At 59.8% G+C, this 23,549-nt stretch overlaps 1 protein-coding gene across 10 annotated transcripts in view; it reads right to left on the bottom strand.

Annotated features, from left to right (window-relative positions):
- Positions 1-878: 878 nt before the first annotated feature.
- The window catches only part of PIP5K1C (phosphatidylinositol-4-phosphate 5-kinase type 1 gamma), a 47,768-nt gene continuing 25,097 nt past the window's right edge, over positions 879-23,549 (bottom strand). For 4 of the 10 annotated variants that reach the window (XM_065918044.1, XM_065918046.1, XM_065918047.1 and 1 more), the window contains 14 exons: positions 21,924-22,054; positions 20,987-21,104; positions 20,448-20,600; positions 18,806-19,105; positions 17,677-17,882; positions 15,916-15,999; positions 15,052-15,100; positions 13,035-13,119; positions 12,077-12,238; positions 11,220-11,358; positions 11,070-11,102; positions 9,793-9,897; positions 7,987-8,107; positions 4,038-6,694 (listed from right to left, as the gene is read on the bottom strand). In XM_065918044.1, coding sequence (XP_065774116.1) covers positions 6,221-6,694; positions 7,987-8,107; positions 9,793-9,897; positions 11,070-11,102; positions 11,220-11,358; positions 12,077-12,238; positions 13,035-13,119; positions 15,052-15,100; positions 15,916-15,999; positions 17,677-17,882; positions 18,806-19,105; positions 20,448-20,600; positions 20,987-21,104; positions 21,924-22,054 — 2,160 coding nt within the window. In that variant the 3' untranslated portion in view covers positions 4,038-6,220. The other 6 variants (XM_065918045.1, XM_065918049.1, XM_065918050.1 and 3 more) reach the window with 5 other exon arrangements.

Below are 23,549 nucleotides of genomic sequence, written 5' to 3'. Positions count from 1 at the left end.
CCATTAGAGAGGGGCAAGACCACAAAGGGGCGAGAGTGTCATCCCGAAGAGCTGAAGGAGGCCAAAGTCCTGCTCTGAGTTCCTCAAACCCCACCCCAGGGGATGGTGCTTAATTCTTTAAGCCCTCTTTAAATGTGTAGAACACAACTTCCAGACACCATCCTAGATGCTAGCCTTGCATATTCTGCTTGGTGCTGCAGCGTGGGTTGGTGGGTGATGGCATGGAGGCAACCCTTGTTAACTGCCTGTCTTGGGATGTGGGTTGTCCTGATGACAGGCTGGCCCAAAACGTGATTTTCCCCACCCGGATGCATCCTTGAGCATATCTCCTCTGACCATAAGGGAACATAGTTGCGATTGCCTAGCCAACAAGCTATGCCATCTGTGTCTGGGATCAAAACTGGGTTGCCAAGGGCTTGCTTACAGACAGGATCTTGTTTTCAATGCAGTGTTTCTCAAACTGGGAGTCAGGGAGAAATATTTTCCCCTTAAAAGGGGTCCATGCATTACTCAGTTTGACGGACTGGCAGAACATTCTCTGGGGAGTGTGTGCTCCTGAGGTCAGCTTTTATTTACTTTAAAAAATCTTTTCAGCCAGGCAGCATGTGGGATCTTAGTTTTCTGACCGGGAATCAAATCTGCGTCCCCTGCAGTGAAGTGCAGTCTTAACCACTGGCTTGTCAGGGGAGTCCCCTGCAGTCAGTTTAAAAAATTTTTTTCCAAGCCAAAGTGGAAGCCAATGCTACTAAAGCATTTGGGTCCATTGTTGATCTTATTTATTGTGATTCTTACTAATGTTTCTTTGTGTTCTCCTTCAAACTCAAGTCTTTAAACTCCCACCCAGACCACCAGAGAGACAGAGAGAGGTGGCTGATGCTTATTACCCGATTTATTAGAGATCTCTTCAACGTAAAAAGGGGTGGGGTGGGGTGGCGGGGATGGGGCGGGGAGGATCTGGGGCTGCATACGAGTGTTATGGGGCCAGCAGTGGCTGCAGTCACAGAGGCGCCCACGGCTCTGGGTTTGAGCGGGCTGGCGTCCTGCGCCCGAGGAGGCTGAGCCCCGGATTGTCACACACCAGACCACGGGGGCTGAGCACACGGGACCCCCAGTGAGATTAAGACACACAAGGTTTGCAGTTTTGTTGTGTTTGGAAATCAGTTGGGCCATAAAAATGGGGTTGGGGTGGGGACGGGCGATGCAACCGAATCACCAGAGGTGACTGAGGGTGCCTGTTCTGGGGTGGGGACCGAGGGGCTGCGGCGACAGTACCATGGCAGGGGACCCCATGGGGATGGGAGTATTGCACTGAGCCAGGTGGTGGAGGAAGGGGACGAGAGGAGGCTGAGGATGGCGGCTGGGAGGGGACACGCGGGAGGTCCCACCTTGTCAGTCTCAGGATACACCTTTCCCGTGTACAGTACGGCACGGCAGACAGTGCCCACATTCTCAGTGACAGCAGCTGTCAAGGACGAGCTGGGATGGACGAGCTGGGGCATCACCACCCAGGAGTTGGCAGATTTCTATCCTGGGGGTGGGATGACAGCTGGGTGGGTCCAGGGCCCTTACTGTTGGGGGTCTGGGGAAGGCCGTGAGTTCGCTGCATGTTATAAATAAGGTCTTGCCTTCCCACCCTCTCACCCTGACCATAAGCATACGCTTTCTGGCAGCCTAGTCCGAGGACCACCTTGCATCCATGTGACAGGTCTCTGAAAAAGGGACAAAAAAATACAACCAACACAAAGGGGACTCTGAAGGGGTATTCATGACTTAGCACGGGAATGAAAACATCATGATGTCCAGGAGGTTTGCAAATTTCTCCAAGTGAGCATCTGTCTGTGATTCACTCAGGAAAGCCCCGGGGCCCTGCTCCCCGGCTCCAGGTGGCCGAGGATGCCCTGGATATGAGGCCTACGGCTCTGGTCGTCCCCACGGGATGCACCGCATCTCTGCAGCCGGCCTTGGGGGCCTGGGCAGGGGCTCTGATGTCGGCATCAGGGTGACATAACAGTGGCTATTAAGTCATCTTCAGACCTCTGCCCATTCAGCCCACCTCCTCTGGGTGGGACAGGGCACCGATTGGGGACTTGTGCGCATGGGGCACTGTGGACGGTGCCTTGGTGGAAGTCCAGGTGAGGATGCTCCAGGGTCTGGACACACCCTCGTGGGTAGGAGGGGAGCAGAACACCTGCAGGATTTTTCTGATGGGTCCTCTTCCCCAAGCCTCATGCTGTGGCATCCTTGGTGGCCCTGTGAGGAGAGAGCCCCCGGGGCACAGCCCAAGGAGGGGTGCAGCCAGCCAACAGGCTCCATCCAGGTGCACAAAGCAGGCTGTGCCAGGGGATGCGACGAGGGGCCCTCGTAGGAAAGGACAGCAGTGTACATAGCTTGCAATGAACTTGAAAATTAGATCCTGGCTTGGCGGGTTCTCCAGACATCTCAGGCTCCACCAGGGAGGCAAAGGTGGGAGTTCTGCAAAGTGCAACTTCCACTACACTCTGGCTCCCAGCTCCTCCCACGCAGGGCCGGGTGGGCCAGGTGAACAATCCCTGATGCGTCCCTCTCCGGAGGCAGGCAGGAGAGACCCTGCAAAGCTGTCAGCTCCAGCAGTCGCCTATGGACGCAGCGGGGCCCCTGGCAGTCACCCTGTGGGGCTCTGCGCCCAGAAGTGGGACCATATAAAAAAAACATTGTTTTTTCACCAATAATTTCTTCTCCTGTCCTTCACTCGGTACAGATGTCTCCATCATTTAAAAGAGAGAGGATGCCCACCTCAGTCCTTTTACAGGAGGGGGTCTGGTCTTCTAGCCCTGGTGGCCTGCCTCGGGGGGCTCCCTTTCAGGACACAGACCTTGGGAAGTCCCAGGGCCTCAGTGCCTGGCTGCCTCTTCCTGGCTCAGCCGTCTTCCAGAGGAGAGTGAAGCCCACAGCCCTAAGCTCCACTGAGTCAGGGCAGCTATGTGTCCACATGGAAGTTCTCATCACGCCTGGGGATTCCTGCTCACGGTCACAGGGAAAGCAGGTGGTGGGAGACAGATGCTGAGAGATGGCAGGGCCACTGGTGAAAGCCATCCCCAGCCACCACTGTGCTGCCCTCAAGGATGGTGTCCAGCTCTCTCGGCCCAAAAACCTGAGCCAACAGTGCTTGGCAGTCGCAGTGTGCAGCCTCCAGAGGCACCCTGGGGAACATGGTGGTCCTTCTGTCCTAGGGGCCTGTCCATCCCAGTCCAGACCTAGAGTGGATTCCGCTGGGGTGCAGTTCCCTCAGCAAAACATGCAAGCACAGCAATGAACCAAAAGTGCAGTGAAATAGTTTCTTCTTTTCCATTGTGGGTTTTTTTTTGCCTTTTCCTTTTTCTTAAAAAACACACACGTGTGTGCTACCATGTCTGTGCAAAGAATAAGGACCCAAAATAAATACATGATCGGAAATGCAGGAGGGTTCACAGTATCAGGCGTAGGTAGTTGTCGGGGAGCCAGGGCAGGGCAGGCCGTCTGGATGGGGGTCGCTCAGCAGCCAGGAGTGTCGGTGTCGTCAGGGGAGGACGAGGGTGAGGGCTGGCTGCCAGGCGGGCATCTCCCGAGCTCTGGGCTGAGCGAGGCGGGCAGTGCCTCCAGGAAGCGGCCGGGGCAGCAGCGGGCACTCGGCTCCGGGTCAGTGTCTGCATAGGAATTACTGCAGAGGCAAGGGGGCAGGTGAGCTTGTGGTGGGCTGGGGCCAATCCCCACCCGCCCGGCCTCCCGTGGCTGATGTCACAAGCCAGGGACCCCAGGAGCCGTGAGGCCATGGTGCGGCAGAGCCCGGCTGCCCCTCCCGCTGGAGACCTCAGTTTCCCCGTCGGTCCCAGAGGTGTCTGGGGGTCAGGCCCTCAGGCCCTCCTGGGCCAAGGCCGTGGTCTGAGCCCCGAGTGGGCCTGGCTGGCCAGCCATGGGCTCACTTACTGTGTCGCTCTCGCCGTCGGAGGCAGGCTGGGCCTGAGTGCTATAGTGAAGCGGGGAGTACACCCAGCTCCTCTCATCGGTGGGCTGCAGGGCGGGTGGGCGGGCGGGCGGCACGTGCAGGAGGGGCGCAGAAGAGCAGGGTGCGAGGAGGCGCGAGAGGCAACAGGGAGGAAGGAAGGAAGAAACAGAAATAAAAGAGGGGGACCCCCAACGTGGGACGAGTGGGCGGCTCAGCCCCCGTGCCCTCTCCCTGACAGGACCTGCCCCAACCTGGATGGCCCTTGGGCCTGGTGGGGCGGGGGCCGGGCCTCCGGGGCTGAGTGGCCAGAGCGTGGCAGGGGGCGGGGTTGGCAGCGGGAAGCGGCGCGTGGGTCAAGGCAGAGCCGGCACAGCAGGAGGGGGAGGCGGGTGGGGCTCGGTTTGCTCTGTTGTCCACCCACCCCCGGCCCCCTAATCTCTGCCCTAGCCCGGCAGCACCCCAGCTTCAGGCCTGCCTACCACTGGGGACTGCCAACTGGAGCAGCACCCTGGGGACCCGCTGCAGGGGGTCCTGGGTGGTAAGGGGGCAGGGTGGAGCCCACTTCCTGCCCCGGAACACACAGACCTGCTCCGGGACCGAGGCAGGTGCCCCCAGAGAGCAAGCAGCAGTGGCCTCTCTGCCCCATGCCTGGGGCACAGGGACGCCTTCCCGGGGAGGGGCACAGGCAGAGTGGGGATTGGCCACCAAGGGGCCCCTGGGTCTGGCAGGGGCAAGCTGACCTTTCTCCAGCCGTGTCTGGGCAGGGGTCCCAGGATGGGCTCAACTAGCGGGAGAATGTATGCTTCCCCAGCCCCCCTTGCCCTTCTGAGGTCTGCCCTCACCACCAGAGCCCTCGGGCCTGGCAGCTCCCTTGGGGCTCCCCAGCCACCTTCTTGTCTTTCCTTTTTCCCCCCACTGCACGCCAGCCTTCAACACCCCACAGCCTGTTACTTCCACCCCAGCCAGAGCACACACCTGTCCTAGCCACATCCCCCTGGCTGTCTTATGGCCCCTAAACCCACCATGGCCCCCCAGACCCAACCCTCCTTGGCCTGGCTGGGAGGATCATCAGCAACCAGCCTCTGCCCTCCTGCCTCTTGGGGTCTACCTGTTCCAGGTACCTACACAGCCCCTGCCTCTACACCTGCTCCACCCAACTTTCCCCACAGCTCACAGGCCATGATGGTACCCACGTGGACCCAGAAGGCCCAAGAAGGCTGTGTCCCTACGTGGGCGGGTTCCCACAAAGGCACCCAGAGGCATGGTAGCAGGGTGAGACCCAGTGCAGGCCCTGCTCATGCCTTCAGGGGGCCGCAGAACCACAGAACCCATGTCTGGCCACGTCGGAGCCCAAGGCGCAGGTACAGGCCTGTCTGTGGCCACAGCAGGTGCTGACGCTGGGTGGTAGCCCTGCTGGGCTCAGAATGTGGGGGACACAGGGGTCCCCAGGAACCCTGTGATAAGCTGGCCCTGGGTGACCCACACAAGCTGAGTCCAGGACATGCCTGCCCCGCACAGCAGGCCTTGGGGTCCAGCCTTCCTCTTGCCACTCCCTTGCCTCCCTCTCCACCCATCGGCCCTCAGTATCTGATTCTGTGGTGCCTCAGTGAAGATAGCCCTTCCTCTTCCACCTCCCCACACCCCAGGTGCATCTCAGAGCCCGCCTGACCCCTTCCAGATGGCCTTTGCCACTGGCTCCCCTCCCCATGGCCCTTGGGCACCATGTGTCCCCAGCTCTGGGACCATCTCTGGGGTGCAGTGTCCCTGGCTGGACCAAGCGTGGAGGGGATCTCCCCTTTTAGGCTTGCTCGGCAGCGCATGACACCTAGCGACACTCAGAGGAACGACTGATGGGGCTGGAGTGTGGCCTCTGAGGAGCCTCAGCTTGAGAACACAAAGGCTCGCATTAGATCTTTGCCCTGTTCTGCCCACTGAGCGCTGCGTGCCTCTGGGAGGTCAGCTGGCCTCTCTGGGCCCCCTGTTTACTGCTTACGATGACAATAACGAGCACTAACAATGCCACTGCCACACAACATCCCCACAGCATCCCAGATACGCCGGGTGGACAAGTGTTTATTAGACATACGCCTGAAGTTTGGGACCTAGATTTTGTCTACACTACATGCTCGTGGGCTACCTGGGGAGCCAGGGTCTGTTTCTTCATCTGTGAAATGGGTACAGAGACACCAACTCCTCTCTCCTGTAATTAAGAGCTTGGCTTTGTGGTCCTTCCGCTGACCTGGGAGGAGGTCACCCCCTTCAAGGGACAGACGCTCCGGGAGTGCTGTCAGCAGCAAGATCTGAACAAGTGGGAGCTGTCCACGTGACACACCCCTGACCCAGGAGTGCTGGGACGAGGGGCAGGGGCGGCTGCGGGCTGGGGGTCAGATGCCGACCCTGCCATGGCCAGGCTGTCCCTGGGAGCCGCAGCGGTGTGCCCGCAGGTGCCATGACGCCCAATTCAGTGGGGAGTAAACGTCCCCACAGGACGCCCACAGCCCAGCGCCCCATGCGGGCCAGCGTGGCCGACCTCAGCCGCAATGATGTTTTCCCCACGTCCCTTCTTGGAGGAAGAGGGACCAGGACTTGTGGCTCCCTGCTGCCCAGGGCGCGGGGTGGGGCCTGGCTCCCTGGAGGCCTGCCGTGGTCACTTACAGTCCCTGAGGAGCTCAGCGTCACGGCCCGCAGTCGGCGATGCCGGGGAGAGTAAATCCAGTACCTCCCATCGGTGAACTGGGCGGGCCGGGCGGGCGGGGGAGGAAGCAAACAGAGGACAGGATGAAGTGATAGGACAAGGCCACGGGAGTCTGGCGGGCGGGCAGGCGGGGAGGGCATCGGGCGGGGCAGGTAAGCTGTGCCAAGCGGGAAGAGGGGGTTGGTGTCCCACTGGCTTTCTTCTCTGCTGCGTGCCGGGCCTGGCTGCAGATCCGGGTTTCACGCCCCCGACTCCTGACAGGACAGGGCCCCTGGGGCCGCCTCACACACAGATCCAGAGGACGGGACAGATCAGCCCCGCTGGGGTGGGGGTCGGGGGGAACACAGGGTGCGCTCGCTTGGTGCCCTGCAGGCCAGGCAGCGTTGGCTTGGGGACTGAGAGCAGGGGGCTGTTAAGAAGCAGCGATGTCAGCAGGAGGGCCAGGCTCACCCAAACAGCCCCGAGGCCCAGCGCTGGGCAAGGGCAGGGTTGGGGGTCACAGGTGAGAATGAAAGTCTGGGAAGAGGACAGCAGGCGGGGCTGGTGTTTGGCCCTCTCTGCTGTAATCAGGACCATCTGATCCCGGAGCGGGGCATCCTGGGGAGACAGCTCAGGACCCGCTGTTAGGGGTGGGGCAGTCACTGGACTGGGCTTTGCGGGCTCCCAGGCCCCCCAGGACCCCCTTCATCCAAGTTCCTGCCTGCCTGTGGGAGGTGTGAGGGGGAGGAGATGGCCAGCTCTGGAGGGAGGTCCCAGGTACTCAGGGGAGGGCCCCCTCCTGCTCTGACAGACCCCACCTTGTCCAGGAGCAGCTGTGCATCCTCGTCCCTTGAGGCCAGCAGCGTGGAGCCCACCTGCCCCGGCCTCCCTAAGCACGGAGCCTGCCTGCTGTACCCACTACCCGGTGAGAGAGAAGGTGTGTGTCATGCCAGCCCCACGGTCAGCCTGGGCCTCCCCTCGGGCCAGGGGGCTGAGCACGCCGGGACTCCAGACGCCTCCCCAAGCCCTGCTGGGCGCAGGGCCAGACGTGGGCACAAGGCTGGGGAGGATGGCGGGGGCAGGGCGCTGCCGCATCACCTGAGAGTGAGCTAGTGTGAGAAGGTGAGCACACACTCGTGCCTGCGCCTGAGGGAGGCACCTGCAGGTGTGTACGAGTGCTGTGAGCGTGCAACGCGTTCATGGGAGTGTGTGAGGGAGTGGCGCGCCCGTGTGTGAATAGGGTGGATATGAGCATCCGTGGGTTTGTACGGGCACGTCTACACACACGTAAGCACAGGTGAGCACAGGTGGTCGAGGGTCCGGCGACGGGAGGAAGCCCTGGGGGACTTACAAAGTAGATGTCCGTGGCGGGCGTGTCTTCCTCGTCTGAGGCCTGGCTGGCGGGCTCGGAGGCCTGGCTGGCGGTTTCCGCTTCGACAGCGGCAGAGGCACAGGCTGGGGACGCCCCCTCCCTGGGTACACGGGCAGGACATGGGAGTCCTGGGCGGGCTCTGGAAAGCACGCATCTCCCCCCTCCACAGCCCGGACCCTCCCCACTCCCTCCATCTCTCATGGAGACCACAGACGCAGGAAGTTCAACGGCAGGGATGGGTTCTGCCTGACACATTCTGGTTCCCCCACAAGACAGAACACCCCCAAACACCACTGCTGCCAAGGGAGCCAGGAGCCCGGCTCCGAGCAGGTGGCCTGGCCCCCTCCACTCACTCAGGGGCACGCCTGTGGGCAAACCCCCTCCTCACCACTCACTCGCTGGGCAACCATTAGGACCACCTTCTTTCTCAGGGCCTCCGTTTCCTCACCTGTAAAGTGGGACACATACCTGCCCCTGAGGGGCCAGAGCCTTTCGCTCCTCTTTCCAGGACACGTCCTAGGTGCCAGGCCTGTTCGAGGGCCTGCTGTCCTGTGTTGCTGATTTGCTCAGCTGTGTCTGACTCTCTTGGGACCCCATGTACTGTAGCCCACAGGCTCCTCTGTACATGGGATTTCCCAGACAAGAATACCAGAGTGGGGTGCCATTTCCTTCTCCAGGGCATCTTCCAGACCCAGGTAACGAACTCACGTCTCCTACATTGGCAGATGGGTTCTTTACCACTGAACCACCAGGGAAGCCCCTGTCCTGTGTTACAGATGAGGAAACTGAGGCACAGAGTGAAGGTGGGGAATGTGCTGGAGGCCACGGCTGGCAGCCACGTGATTAGTGAGAAATTCACTTCTCGGATGAGGAGCTCAAAACCTAATACAGTTAGAAATAAGTACCAAAAAGGTAAACAAAAAATCTTAAACACTTGAGAGACACCCCTGAAATGCCTCAGTCCAGGGTCTCGCCCTCAGCACTGTTGACAGTGGGCAGGTCATTCTTTGTGGGGGGCAGTCCTGGGCACAGTGAGGTGTAGGGCAGCCTCCCTGGCCCCCACCATGATGCCAGCAAACCCCCGACTCATGACCACCAGAGATGTCCCCAGACATCACCCACTGTCCCCTGAAGGCAGAATCACCCTCAGGTTGTTGAAAGCCCCTATCTTAATTCAAAGAGGAAATTAAAGAAGAAAATTACTACCCATCTGTACCTGAGCCAATATAAAAGAACTGCTTCATGTCAAACCCATGGCACCTGGCTATAGCAGCACTCAGAAAAAACACATAACCTTAAGGGCCTCATTGTTAAAGAAAAGAAGGAACTTAAGCACTCAACCTACACTGGAAAAAAAGAAACAAGTAGAAAACAAACCAGAAGCAGCTAGAAAGAAGACATTACTGCTGAGTTACAGTGAATGAGATAAAAACAGAACACAACAGGGGACCAAACTTAGTTTTTGAAAACCTTATAGGTTACTGTCGTGCAAGCCCTGACAAAGCCAAGAGGATGCAGAGAGGAAATGTGGCAGGAAAAGTGACCTCAGATGACAGGGCGGTTCTGAGTTCTGGAGGAGGAAACCCTTCCTGTAGTGAAAGACCCACACTATTCCTGGCCTTCCGTGCCCCCTTCCCAAGCTGGAAGCCCCATTCCCACCTCTAGCTTGCATACTACTTTTCCCAGTTCGCCCTGCGGCCAGCTGGCTACATGACCATGCTCGGCCAATGGGGCGAGGGCAGAACGAGACCAAGAACTAGTCAATCTACTGTGGGGACCACTCACCCTGCATCTTCCTCCTTGGGGACCACGATCTCCACGCTGCACGCGGGCTCCACCTGCACTGTGATCTGCTGCAGGTCCTCCTCCGCGTGCGTCTCCTCCTGGGGCCTGGAGGCAAAGGGAAGCCGCGCCTCAGTTTCCCTCCTCACCCCCTCCGCCCTGGAAGGGCCTGCTGAGCTCCAGGCCGGTGTCAGTTTCCAGTCGCAGTAAGAAGCTTGGAGCTCCAGGAGGTGCTATCTCTGGGCGCCATTGGACTAGAGCCCTGGGCTGGCCCAGCTCATATCTGGTCCCTGGCTGTTCTGCTCACCTGGGGCTGCAAGAGGGCAGTGACTGACCATCCACCTGGGGCTAGCCTGTGACTCTGGCACCAGCTGGGACATAATGAGTGAATGGGGGTCTGGATCCTGCCCACCCACTGGGGGCAGTTAGGCACCTGCCTGGGGCCTGCACTAGGGGGCTGGGGTGGTCCTGGGGTTCCAGGCCTAGATCCCTGATGTAGGTGGGTCAGAACATGCCAGCAACCAGGTGTGCAGATGGCACACCTCCCTGGATAGCAATACCAGAGAGCAGACGGGTGGCTGATGTCAGAGCAGGTAGCTGGACAGAGTGACACACATGACTTTTTTTCCAACTGGCAGAAATTACTGCCCCCTGAAAACTAATTACAGAAAACAACCCCTCTTTAGTCCAGGCCTGTTACAAGATCAGACAACTGGGAACAACCCACGTGCCCGGGAGGGCAAGTCACAGCCTGTTAGAGAAAGGGGACCAGCATCTACTCCACCTGTTCACAGAGGTGACCTGCCGCCAGCAGGTGACACAGCAAAGGGCAGGGCGGCGCCCAGAGCGCATACTGGTTGAAATGAGAGGGAGAGACAGGCCCGAATGTGTGTCTCTTTGTATATTCACAAATGTCTCTGGCAAGAGACAAAAAAAATCCGTCCGCGGGTTACTCCCAGAGAGGGGAGCGGGCATGGGGCAGGGTGCAGGCTTTTCTATTTGTATTTCTTACAATAAAAATATTAATAAGAAAGAGAGAAAGAATAACCAACAGGCAAGTGCGGGAGATGAGTCCTCTGGGTACCGAGGTGGAAGACAGATTCCGAGTGACCTGAGATTCTCTGTGCTTCTAGAGCCTGACTTGAATCTGTGCTCAGAATGGCGTGGTCAGAGAGGAAGGGCTCTGGTGGGGAAGGCAGAGGAGGGATGGGGGCAGGTGGTAGTGGGGGAGAGGGGAGAAGAGACAGGAGAGAAGGGAGAGGGCTAGGGTCTCATCTCACCGGCCATCCTGTCCCGAGGACTGTGTGCGCCGCCTGCAGAGAGACCGCGAACGCATGGAAAAGTGAGGTGAGGCCCCTCCCAATCAACGTCCTGCCCACCCCACGACCCCGCCCATCCAGCGGCCCAGGGACATGGTCAGGTCTACTCACCTGTACCGCGGCTGCTCTGATGACTCCGAAGGGGACCGCTCTGGGATGGAGAGGGACGTGGAGGACAGGGTCGTGGCGATGGAGGCGGTGGTGGCCTCCTCAAAAGATGGCGGCGTGCAGGGCAAGAGGTCCGGCCGGCCTATGGGGAGGAGCAGGTGGGTACTTGTGCCAGCCAGGCACCCAGGGCTGCTCCCGGGAGGCCTCTGAGCTCTACCTGCAACCTGGCTCACCCCCAACTATCCATGCCCTCTCTCTCACCCACCACCTCACACTGTTGTCCCGGCCAGCTTCAGGAGGGGAAATACGCTCCAATTTCCCCCTGGTCTAAGGCCTCCCAGTACCTGTCCCCTGCTCTCAATTAAAAACTCCCCTCAGGGTCCTGCTCCACTGGCCTCTCTGCCTCGCTCTGCTTCAGCCACACACACTTCTCGCTATTCCCTGGACACCCATAGGCTAGGCCCCATCCTGCCCCCAGGCCTTTGCACAGGCAGTGTCTCCCTTCCTTGATGCTCCCCCACACCACGCCTGCCCCTCCCTGCCTGGAGCCTCTGACCCAGGAGATGGGAGGGACCTTCCTGAACACCAGGCTGACCCCATTAAGCACTTCATCCCCCCAGGTCTCTGTGCATCTTTGATGTAAGGGGAGCCTGTCACCTGAGGGTCGGGGGTGGGGGGTGAATTCTGTGCTCAGCTCTCACTGTGGCTCTTCCAGGGGCCCAGTCCCAGCTGCTGCCCACTTCTCAGCTGCAGATCTTGGGCTGAGGGGGGTGACTGTGACCCAGCCCCTCCCATCCAGGTTGGCCCAGCACAGGGGCCCCTCCCTTCTCAGCCCCCTTGTCTCCCAGCCACCTGCTCACCTTCGTCCTCCAGTGTGGGGTAGCTGCGGGCCCCCCGCAGGTCGTACTGTGCGTCCTCCCGCTCGCTGGGGATCTGGCTGGCCGAGAAGGCGGCCGTGGGCCCCAGGGGCTTGACGGCCAGCAAGGCACCACGGCCCTTCTTGGACGGTGAGGACTTCAGGGCTGTGGAGGGAGGGCGGCTGGTGCTGGGGAGCCCGAGCCACACAGCAGCACCCAGACAGGGCCCCACAGCCCCCAGAGCCTCCTCTGTACCAAAGCCTGGCGGCCCCACTGCCCCACCTCAGCCTGTTCGCCAACACCCTTTGCTCTTGCTCTCGGTAGGGGAAGCCTGCCCTACATTCCAGCTGGCTTGCCGGCAGGGGCAGGGTGGGGGTGCAGGAGCCCAGGTGCCCTGTCCTGCCCACTGGCAGAGATGGGATCCCAGGGACCCAGAACTCCCACTCTAGCCCCCTGGAAACAGCAGTAGGATCAGCAGCTGCCAATGTTTACTTAGCACTTTGGGGCCTGAGCCCCCGAGTCGCAGCCTACCTGACTCTCAGACATGGAAGCCAAGGGCCTGGTTACTATCCAGGCTGCATGGCTTTGGGGCCCCCGAGACCCCATCTGCAACAATGGGTCAAAGGAGGCAGGAAAATCCTGACACACCTTCCATACCACCCTGGCCCCACCAAGGCCTGTCACCAGCCTCTTCCGCGCCTCCGGTGGCCGCTGCCCCCCACACAGTAGGTGCTCAGTTTGCCTTACACAGCCATCCAGTCCTGGAGGCTGAGGAACTGCCTGGGTCCCCAGCTCTATGCCACGTCCCAGAGGGGCCACCCCAGCTGCCCTGTTCCCTGGACCAAGTCCCTGACTATGTCCTAGGGCTGGTGAACGGAGGACCAGGACCCTGGGTTTACCCTGCTCTTGACCTCCCACCCTTTTCCCTCTGCACCCCCACCCAGAGGGCCCGGGCACTCACAGGAGTTCTTCCGGAAAACTGTGTTGCTCATGAACTTGAAGAAGCGCTCGGCATAGAAGCTGGGCCGGTGGACGGAGACTGTGTCCTGGGAAGGGAAGGGGGGCCTGAGGGCAGGCAGGGGATGAGGGCTGGGGTGGGGCCCGTGGGAGCCCCCGTGTCAGGGTTGGTGTATCACCTTGGTGGGGATGGGACCCTAGGAACCGGTAGTGGTGGCAGAGACAGGGAGGCAGGGAGATGGTTTCGTGGTAACGGTGTCCATATTTTTAATTGTTGACCCTCATGAATAAAATGGCTATTCAAAGAGGTAACTGAATAAACATCAAAATCAAGAAACTGCGAAAAATCTCTAGAGCTGAGGGGTGGAAGGAGAGTGCAGCTGACCCTGCTGCAAAGGAAGGCTTTGTCCTGGGGGCAGGCAGACCCGCTCCTGCACACATGGTGGGGCAGCCCTGAGCCTGCTGGGCAGGCCAGGACGCAGGGCTGGAATGCCTGTGAGGCAGGGAGCCCGGCACACAGTTGGGGCGCCATACTGCAGGGCCCCTGGGTGCACACCCTGGCTGTCCCTGGATCCAGTCTGCTCACTTGCTACGGCATTATCTCCCCAGCACTGCTGATTGCAGGCCGGTCGTTCTCTGGGGGTCCATTCTATGCCCTAGGGTGGCGCCAGCATCCCTGGTCCCCACCCACTAGATCAGTGTGACCACCAGAGATGTCCTCAGACACTGCCTGGCAGCCTCCCCCGGCTATAACTTAACAGAACGCATCTGGACACAGGGCCTCTCTCCCATCCTGGCCTGCCCTGAGGTGGTCACATGGCCTCGGGGACTCGTCCTGGTTGATGGTGAGTGAACAAAGACAGCAGAAGAGTCTCTCCGCCCCAAGAGGAAGATGCCTCTCTCTCTGGCTGGAGCCAAAATGGGGGCTGCCATCTGGGCCAGGGCCCAGGGGCAATGCCTGGGGCGTACGGGGACACACAGAAGAAGCTGGTCCCCAGTACTGTGGCGCCACCCTACCAGTCTCAGGTTTCACACACGTGGATGGTTACTTTTTTGGGGCCATGGTGCATGCATGGCAAGCGGGATCTTAGTTCCCCAACCAGGGACTAAACTTGTGCCCCCCATGATGGGAGCTTGGAGTCTTAACCACTGGACTGCTAGGGAAACCCCTGGATGGTTACTTTGATGTTTGGGTTCCTCTGGAGCTGACTTCGATCTTCTGACAGGGTTGCGACCCCTCCATCTGCTTTTCCTTCTGCTGTGGGTTCACCGCACAAAAGGGTTTCCGGCCAGCCCCACCCAGGAGGGAACATTCTGAAAGCTCCCCCGAACCCTCGAAACACTCTGAGGAGTAGTGGGGGAGGCTGTTGGGACCTTGGGTTTTGCAGACTGCACACAGACAGCCCTCAGCCCTCAAGTAAGAACTGGCCTGTGGAAGCTACAGCGGGAGAGGCCTCTGCCTAAGGGTCCACAGCTGGACTAGGGCCACAGATGGACAGTTTAACCCCAGCAGTTGGTCCTCACAGTATTTTACACTTTGAAGTAATTCACTGCAAGGGTTTACAGGTAGGCTGTGCTCACAGGAAAACATGAATTTCTAGCTTTTTTTAACAACTGAGCCCAACTGTGTAAGCAGGCCCAACCTGCAGGGTCAGCAGGGTCAGAGCTGTGCAGTGCTGCCCAAGACCCCCTCCATACCACACACTTCCAGAATGTTCCCTGCCTGACTAGCCCCTGACTTTCCCAGCCTGTCCTCACTTCTAACTCACTTGGGGCCCCCAGTCCTGTCCCTTGGGAAGCCTGTATGCTAAGCCTGTACCCTCACAGATGGCTCGGGCCCCTGGTGCGAGGATCCCATGGCTGCCTCACTGCCTTGTCTTGGCTCTGAGCCCCTGGCCTGTGACTGTGGCTCCAGAAAAATGGACGTGTCCCTCGGCTCTTTAGCACCCAGGTCTGGCCCAGGGTGATGGTCAGGATGTTTGCGGATGGCTAGACAGAATGAACAAGTGGAGGATGCTCACACCATCGTGGACGAGTGCCTTCCAGGTGTGTTCCAGCTTCTTGATGAACCTGCAGAGGAGAAAACGCCCAGGACATCAGCCACACCTCCAGGTCCGGAGGAGGTCTCTTCCAGGCGAGCTCGTCCCAGGGCACACAGGTAGTCTCCAGGGACCTTTGTGGTCATTATGACTGGGAACGTTCCTGGCATCAAGGGGGCAGAGAAGCCCTGGTCGAGAGGAACCAGGCCACCTGCTGCACCAGTCAGAGGCCACCCTGCTCTTTCCGGGCCCCTTGACCCCTCCCCACTGGCTGGCTGCTCCCATTGCTGCTACTCTGTAGGACAAAGTGGAAAGGCTGCGGTGCGTGGCCCTCCATGGGGGACAGAGCCCGCCCTTCCTTGCTCCCTTGGCCCAGGCTGAGCCTGTCTTCTCCCTGCTGGAGGAAGTGCCCAGTGCCTCAGCCAGGCCCCCGTACCACACCTGGGCTGGGGAGCACATTGCCGCCTCCAGGCAGCCCCCCCAGACGCCTCTGGGCTGCAGGGGGAAGGATATCCTCCTTGATACACACGCCTGCCCTGGGATGAGCTCTGGCTGCCCGCCCTGGGCTGTCTTGCCCACCTTGCCCCACCCGGGTCTCCACGGAAACCCTCACCCATTGCTTGGAAAGCTGCCTGCTCTGCTCCACGCTGGGAGGGAGACACCAGCAGGAGATGAGGTAGCTTAGTCTTGGCACACAGCAGGGCCCACAGTCAGCCAGTGACACCCCACTCTCTACCCTGCCCTGTGCCAGCCCTGACCTGTCCCCGACCAGGCTCTCACTGGGGAGTGGGGAAGTCGGGCCAGGGGCACGCACCCAGCCCGGCAGGATGGGGGGCAGTGACCCACCTGTAGGACTGCAAGATGTCGATGATTCCAATGTGCAGAAGCAGCCGCTCTCCTCGACCATTCACAGCGGGGATCCCCCCCATCCTGAGGAGAGGGGTCAAGACTGTCAGCACCCATGGAGCCAGCCCAGGGATGAGCCCTGTCTATCAGGAGCACAGGCTGGAGGCGGCCTAAAGCCCCAAGCCAGGGGTACCTGGTCTGAGCCTTAGTGGCACTGAGACAGAGGGATGAGCAGGCAGGAGTGACGGAGCCCAGGGCTTGAGGATCCACACGCTCCCTGTAGGTGGCCACCTGGCCGGGCCCCCGGAGAGGGGCCTGACAGCAGGGAAGGCCGCCACGAAGAGGGACTGGGTGGCCTTCCTGGCCTGCTGAGTCAACATGGGCCAGAGGCTGCCCAAGGGTCCAGGCAACGAGACTCAAGTACACGCATACCCACACGTGCACACGCGGAGCTTGCACACATACACAGGTGCATGCACACCCACATGTGCACACGCGGAGCTTGCACACTCACACACGCGCATAGGTGCATGCACGAGCACATACACACCCAGGCAAGGCTGGGCTTTGGGTGCAGGCTGGGGAGTTAAAGCCGCTGCAGCCCCAGGCCAAGCCCGCCCGTGCAGTTAGTGGGGCCCACGAGGCAGCAGCTTCCTGCACGCCCAGACCCCCCACAGGCTCTGCCAGCCGCACTCCACACTGCGCTCACCTTCGCACCTGCCGTCTCGCCTGGCCTGGCACCAACCCTACAAATGCCAGACGGCTGAGCTCTGGGCCTACTCAGGTCCCCCCCACTCATTCCAGGCAGGCCCTTCAGCTGGTGGCCCAGTTTGATGGCCAAGCTTTAGCCTGTCCCCCAACTGGCTGTATACTCTGATGGCTACCCACCCCCACCGTAAGGACTGGACAAGGTCTGGACGTGGAGGGTCCAGCCAGCTCCCATGTGGTTTGTGCATGGTGATACAGGGTCAATTGCGACACCTGTCTACAGCAGCGGTTCCCATCGGGGGTGACCGTCCCTGGGGACACTGGTGCTGTCTGGGGACAGTCGTGATTGTCACAACTATGGTCAGGAATGCTGCTCCACCCCTCACAGTGCCCGGGACACCCAAAGAGTGACCGGGGCCTGCATGGGGTGGGGGTAGAGATGCCCCGTGAGTCTGTCTCTGTGCCTGAGCCCCGAGGGCAGGACCAGGTCGGCTGTTTGGGGGGTCAGAGGGCGCACTCTCCTCTGGATCGTTTGACCTGGCTGCTCCCACAGCCACCTGGCATCACTAGGGAAGAAATGTTCTCAACCCCTGCACTCCTCCTCCCCGGGGTCCTGGGCAGGGATCTTGCTGTGAAAGGGTCCCTCGTGCCCAGCCCTTTCCACCTTCTCCTGGCTGCCTTCCATTACCTTTCCAGCTTTGCTGCCTATGGTGAGGCTTTAACTCCCCTGGGTCCAGGGCGGGGGTACCTGTGTTTCCCACAGGGCTGGCCAGTGACCTCCGTCTACTGACTGACTGAGTCGGACGCCAGGGTCAGAACACCTAGTCATAGCTGTGCGCCCAATATCTAACTCACAGGGCCCAGGGGGTGGGGATGGGTGGGCACTGCTGGCTTACAAACCAGAAACCAGGAACCTGCCAGGTTCTGGACTTGGCCTTGTCCCTCTCACCTTCCTCAAGGCTCCCCCTCCTCCTCCCCCTTGCCTGCTTCTTGCCTGGCAAGGGGGCCGGCGCAGAGATGAGAGCTGAAAGCCCCCCCAGCCCCAGCACCTACGTGTCATCTGTCTCGATGGCCTCCCCGCGTGCGGCGCCACCCTGGATGGACTCCATGGCTGTGGAGTAGAGCGCCTTCTGGCCCAGCGGCCGCTTCTCATCGGCTGTGCTCTGGGCGCCCTCAGCCTGCCGCTCGCGCTCCTGCTGGTCAATGTTGTGGACGCCCAGGAGCAGGCTGTAGTCCATGATCTTGAAGCTCTCCAGCACCTGCGGGAATAGAGGTCAGGGGTCGGCCGACTCTGTCCCGGTACCTTGACCCTTGGCTGGTGCTGAGCCTGAGCTGCATCCAGGTGTGTGTCCACTGGGTCCCCATGGCCAGGTGGGGAGGTCCTCATCCCATTTTACCAATCAGGTGAGCAACAGGCCCAAGCGGCTAAATAGACCACGGTGGGTGGGCCTGGGGTGTGGCTCCTGACCTGAGGTTCAGAAGCCCGGCTTACTGGCCACCCCATCCAGCTCCAGACCATGAGGTGCAGCCCAGGACGTGGACACAAGGACACTGAGGATGGGGCCTGGAAGCCATGGGACCCAGAGATGGCTGGTGGTTTTCTGGGGTGTCTGGGAGCCAAGGGTGCAGGGCAGACCCTGGAGGATCCAGGCCTGACCTGAACCCCCTCCAGACCTCCGTATCTTCGCCTTTGAGGCCAATGAGGGGCGGGGTGGACCACAGTAGCAAGGCCTAGGATGAGCCTGGCAAGCCTTCTTTCTCCCTAAGAAATACCTGCCTGTGGAGGAGGGTGGCTGCACAGACCTGGGTCTGCTGCTAACTGCCGGGTCTAAGGAGAGCCTTAAGTTTTTTCAGTTTTGCTTTTGTTTTGGCTGTGCCGCAGGCATGCAGAATATTAGTTCCCTGATCAGGGATCGAACCTGTGTCCCCTGCAGTAGAAGCTCAAAGTCTTAAACACTTAAACACTCAGGCCAGGCAAGCCCTGAGGTGCACCCTGAGTTGAGCCCTGAAAACCTCAGGCTGCCCAGAGGCTCTGGCAGCAGAACACAGCCTGTGGGGGAGGGTGGGCGTGGGGCACCTCCCCAGCTCACATGGCGCTCGCTTCTCCCTGCATCCCCACTGCACAGCTAGGAGGACGGGGCTCAGACACGGGATCCTGGCCGACCAGCCGGCCGCGCCTCACCAGGCAGTCGCGCTGCAGCGTCTTGACAAGTGCAGAGAAGGTGTCGGCGTCAAGCATTAGCCCCTCGGGCATGTCCTGAATGAAGTCCAGGTCCTTGTAGGTGGGGATGCTCTTTTCCTTCTCCTTCTTGCTGGCCCGCCGCTTGTACGTGGAGCCTTTGAGATCGAACTTAAGATGCATCTTGACCACGCGTGGCAGCACATTGTTCATCACCACCACACGGATGTTCTTGCCGCCTGACTGCACGCAGTATAGCCCATAGAACTTGGGCAGCAGTGTCCGGGGGTTCTGGTTGAGGTTCTGGTGGAGGGGAGAAGGCAGATGGAGAGGACGCCAGGAGCCTTGCTGGGACCCCACACAGCACCCTGTGGCTTGCTCCTCAGAGCTCAGACCAGAGGCCACCTCTTCAGGAAGCCCACCCTGACCACCTCCCTGAGGCCTGCCCTCTCTCCTTGCCCCTAGCTCCCGGTCAGCTGAACTCCTCATTGCCCCACCTGACAGAAAGTGCCAGGAGGGTCTGTTTCTACAAGGCCAGGCCCAGGGAGAGGTGGCCTTTCCATAAAGGGCCCCAGGGGACTTCCCAAGGAGTTGGGCCTGGTTTCCCAGGAGGTCAGACCCAGGTCTCTCACCTCCCTAGTCTGCCCTGGGGGGATGGGGGTTAGTTGGCCTCTACGTGTCAGGCCATTTGTCTTTTTTTTTTTTTTTTTAATTTTTTGGGCTGTGCCTTGTAGCATATAGGATCCTAGTTCCCTGACCAGGGATTGAACCTGTGCCCCCTGCATTAGAAGCATGGAGTCCCTGGAACATCAGGGAAGTCCCAGGCCACTTGTCTTTGTACAGCTGGGAACTAAGAATGGTTTTACATTGTTAGGAAGCTGATAAAACTAAACAAAAAATAGTGTTCTGTGGCATGTAAAAATTACATGAAACGCACACGGCAGTTCTATCAGCACTCAGCCGGGGTCACTTGCTCTCTCCCTGTCTGCGGCAGCTCTCTTGCTAGAGCGGAGCCATGGAGACAGAGGCTGCGCTCAAAGCTGAAAATGTTTGTTTTCTCATGTTTCACAGAAAACGTTTGCTGACCCCTGACCTAGGGGAGCTGAGGATCCCACCCAAGATCATATATGGCGGGGCGGGTTACAGGGTGGGGGACGGGTCACAACTTTGTGTGCAAAGTTGCCCAGGGCCTGGCCACGCCTGCCAGGCAGCAGGGAAGGCTGGCCTTCAGGCAGGGGTCCTCATGTCCCGTCTGGGTGTGTATCAGGACCCCCACCCCTGGGGGGCCAGGAAGTCTGAGGTGCCTGCTCCCAGAACCCCAGGGGCCTGAGTGACAGCTGATAGCCCAGGTCCTCCTCAGTGCCTGTCTGAGTCACTGGCTGTTGAGACTTGAGGCCCGAACCCATGATTTCTAGGTGGGTGGTTGGGGATGGCCACCAAGGCCCAGATGGCTATTCCTGCTCGCCACGTGAGGGGGTCCTGCGGGTGAGGCTCGGTGACCCAGGACGGCCAGTCAAGGCCTGCCTAGAGGGGACAGTTCCTGGAGGGGGTGGTTCCCAGGAGGGGTAGTTCCCAACGTGGGGATGCCTGGAGCTCCTCAGCAGAGGAAGGAAGGCCTACGTCCAGGGGCAGCCAGGCTCCCCACCATGTAGTAGCCGGGCAGCAGCTTCTGCAGGAACTCGGCCTCCTTGTGCATCACCGTCTTGATGATGAACTCGTCGTCGCTGGTGACGTAGAACAGGGAGCCGCTGGCACCAGGGTTAGACAGCTCAATAAGCGGCTCGTTGCACAGCGAGTACTGAAAAGGGGATGGTGAATGGGTGGGGTGGTCACCGACACCCCACAGGCCCAGGGGCTGGTGGCTGATCCCGGAAGTGGTCACGGTCAGCTCCATGTGATAATCACACAGGAGACCGTAGTGTCTGGAAGGAATGGAAGGCCTGGCCAGCAAGGACGGAGCCTGGCTAATGACGCCAGGGGTTTGGAAGAGACCTGATGCAGTTGAATCCACCTGAGGCCACAGCCTAGCCCTGCATGACAACCTGAGCAAGGAGCCCAGCAATGCTGCAGCCACGTCCCTGCCCCATGGAGGCCGAGGACGACAAGCAAGTGGCAATCTAAGCCCCCGAGCCAAGGCTCAAGTGGGTGACCATGTGACACAGCGGCTGCCGAGGACACACTCACCAAGTAGTCGTCTGGCCGAATTCCAAAGAGCTCCCGGAAGTAGCGGAAGGCAACAGGCGCATAGGTCTTGAACCTGAAGTCCTGGAAGTGATGGGCGGGAGTGAGGTTGCTGCCTTCACTGCAGAGGAAGCAGGGGGGAGACTGTGAGGTACCCAGGCCTGTGTACACTCCCTTCCCCCACCGACAGCCCGCCTGCCCGCCCAGCCCCAGCCCCAAGGCACCTGAATAGCCAACCCAAAAAGTGACATGGGGCTCCCATGCTGGACACGGGTCAAAGGGTTGTGGCCAGTCTCGGGCTGTCCTCCAGTGATCACCCTCCCCTTCCTTCATTAGCCCAGTGTGGGGTGTACACATGGCCATCCAGAATAAGACCACTGCCAGCCTCTTCCACAGCCAGGCATGGTCAGGGTGCTGTACTTGGCCAATCCCATGAAGGGAGGAGAATGACTTGGTCTTTTCCTAGTCATGCTGTTAAAGGGCAGGGGTATGTGCTCTCCTTCTCTTTCCTGTGGTTGGAACGCAGATGTGATGGCAGGAGCCTAGGCAGCTCTTGCAGTCACTGGTTTGTAAAAGCAGCATAGATGGTGGAGAAACCAGAAGGAATCTGGGCCCAGCAACATCATGGAGCCACCTGACCAATCTTCCAACCTTGGACTATGTGTGTGTGTGTGTGTGTGTGTGTGTAGGTACACACACAGAAAGAGAGAAACAACAAACTTGTCTTCCTCTCTTTCTAAGAGTCGCCATTCTATTGCATCTCTCTGATTCAGCAGCAAACATCCTGACTGACACAGGACTGTACCTCAAAGGTAAGGGGAGCCCAGGAGGGGCTGGAGCCATTTCCAGCAGAGAAAGGCTGAAAGAACAGCCGGGGGGGGGGGGGGGGTTTGTGTGTGCAGGGAGAGTGCAGAGGGCTTGGAGCGGCCAGGCAGGGTACCTGGGGAAGAAGATGCTCTCCACCACATAGAAGTCCTGCATGAGCACGTCGCGCTCCGGCTTGGAGCTCAGGTTGCCCACGGTGTAGCCGATGCCCAGCTGGATGGCCCCCTTCAGGGTAGAGGACGTGGTCTGCGGGAAACCCAGCTGCATCAAGACCCCTGGGGCCCACCCCTTGGCTGCCATGGTCAGAGACAGGATGGGAAGCCCCCTTAGGATAGAGGGGGCAGCATCCGGCCTGCAGCTCAGCCCCCAACACCCATGACCTCCAAGGGGCCCCCAGGCAGCACCCACCAAGCCCGTCACAGACATGCTAGCCTCGGGCCCACCACTCAGCCCGCATAACCACATGGCCAGGAAGTGGCCTGAGGTTACAATGCCACCATGAGGCCCCGTGGCCTGTTTTCTATCCACATTCTAGAAGGTTCCTAGAGCTGAGAACCGCCCCGACTTGGAGGGGGGTCTACCACTGCCAGGGTTCTCTTTCGGGAAGCTGGAGTACAGCATCCAGCAAGGCCCAGGCCTCCCTTCTGAGATCCGGGCTCCTTCTGTCTACCCTCAAAGGGATCTGCCTCTCGGCATCCCAGTCCTCCACCCTGGCACTGGCCCTCCTGCCGCCCTCCCTAGAGAAGTACCAGCTGCCTGTCCATCTGTCAGCACTGCCATTCACGTTACCATCACCATGAGCCCTAAGCAACACGCCCACCATCGAGGAAAGACGCCTTGGTGCTCAAGTTACCGACTCCGGTCCCCCACACCCCCATCGCAGGGACAAGCCCTTCTCAAGCATCCACCCCTCCTCCTGAAGCCCCCCCTCAATCCATTCCCTCAAGATGACATCGACTGAACATATCTCCAGAGGAGATGCGCAGATGACCGGTGAGCACAGAAGGTGCTGGGTACCACCAGGTGCCAGGAAGGTGCCAATCTAGACAGTGGGACCTGCTGCCCATGCACCGGGAGGGACAGATCAGACAGACAAGCACCACATGGGGCGGGGAGTAGAGTCCCCACGCTCAGGTGGCAAGAATGGAAAACGGGACGGCCACGGTGAACAGTGTGGCAGCTCCTCTGAGGGTTACCTGTGACCCCCCGGGGGCCCCAGTGGTTCCACTGCTAGGACTGTGGCCCAGGGAGGGCAGTGCAGCCGTCACAACAGCCAGAAAGGGTATCAGCGGAGGGTGGATACACAGAACATGGTCCCTCCACCCATGGGAGCATCGTTCAGTCACAAAAAGGAGAGAAGCCCTAACACCCACTACCACGTGGATGGACCCTGAGGACACGACGCTCAGTGAGAGAAGCAGACACAGAAGGACACACAGGGTGTGATTCCACTGATGGGAAATGTGCAGAACAGGCTGATCCAGACACAGAGAGTGGATTCCTGGTTGTCAGGGGATGGGGGAGGCAAATGGGGACAGGGCTTTTGAGGTGAGGGAAACGTTTTAAAATTGACTCTGGCGATGGCTGCACAGCCCTGAATATTCTAGAAACCGTCTAACTGAACACTTCAGAAGGGTGACTCACTCGCTGCACACACTTGCTCTCAGCGAGGTGGGTGTTTTGGGAAGGTGTGACCAGGCGGAGAGGACCAGCAGCAGTGGGGCCAGCTCATCGCACAGAG

The sequence above is a fragment of the Muntiacus reevesi genome, chromosome 1 (assembly GCF_963930625.1).
Source record: "Muntiacus reevesi chromosome 1, mMunRee1.1, whole genome shotgun sequence".
NCBI lineage: Eukaryota > Metazoa > Chordata > Mammalia > Artiodactyla > Cervidae > Muntiacus > Muntiacus reevesi.
The sequence above is the reverse complement of the archived record's forward strand: the minus strand, read 5'-3'. Positions and strand labels throughout refer to the sequence as shown.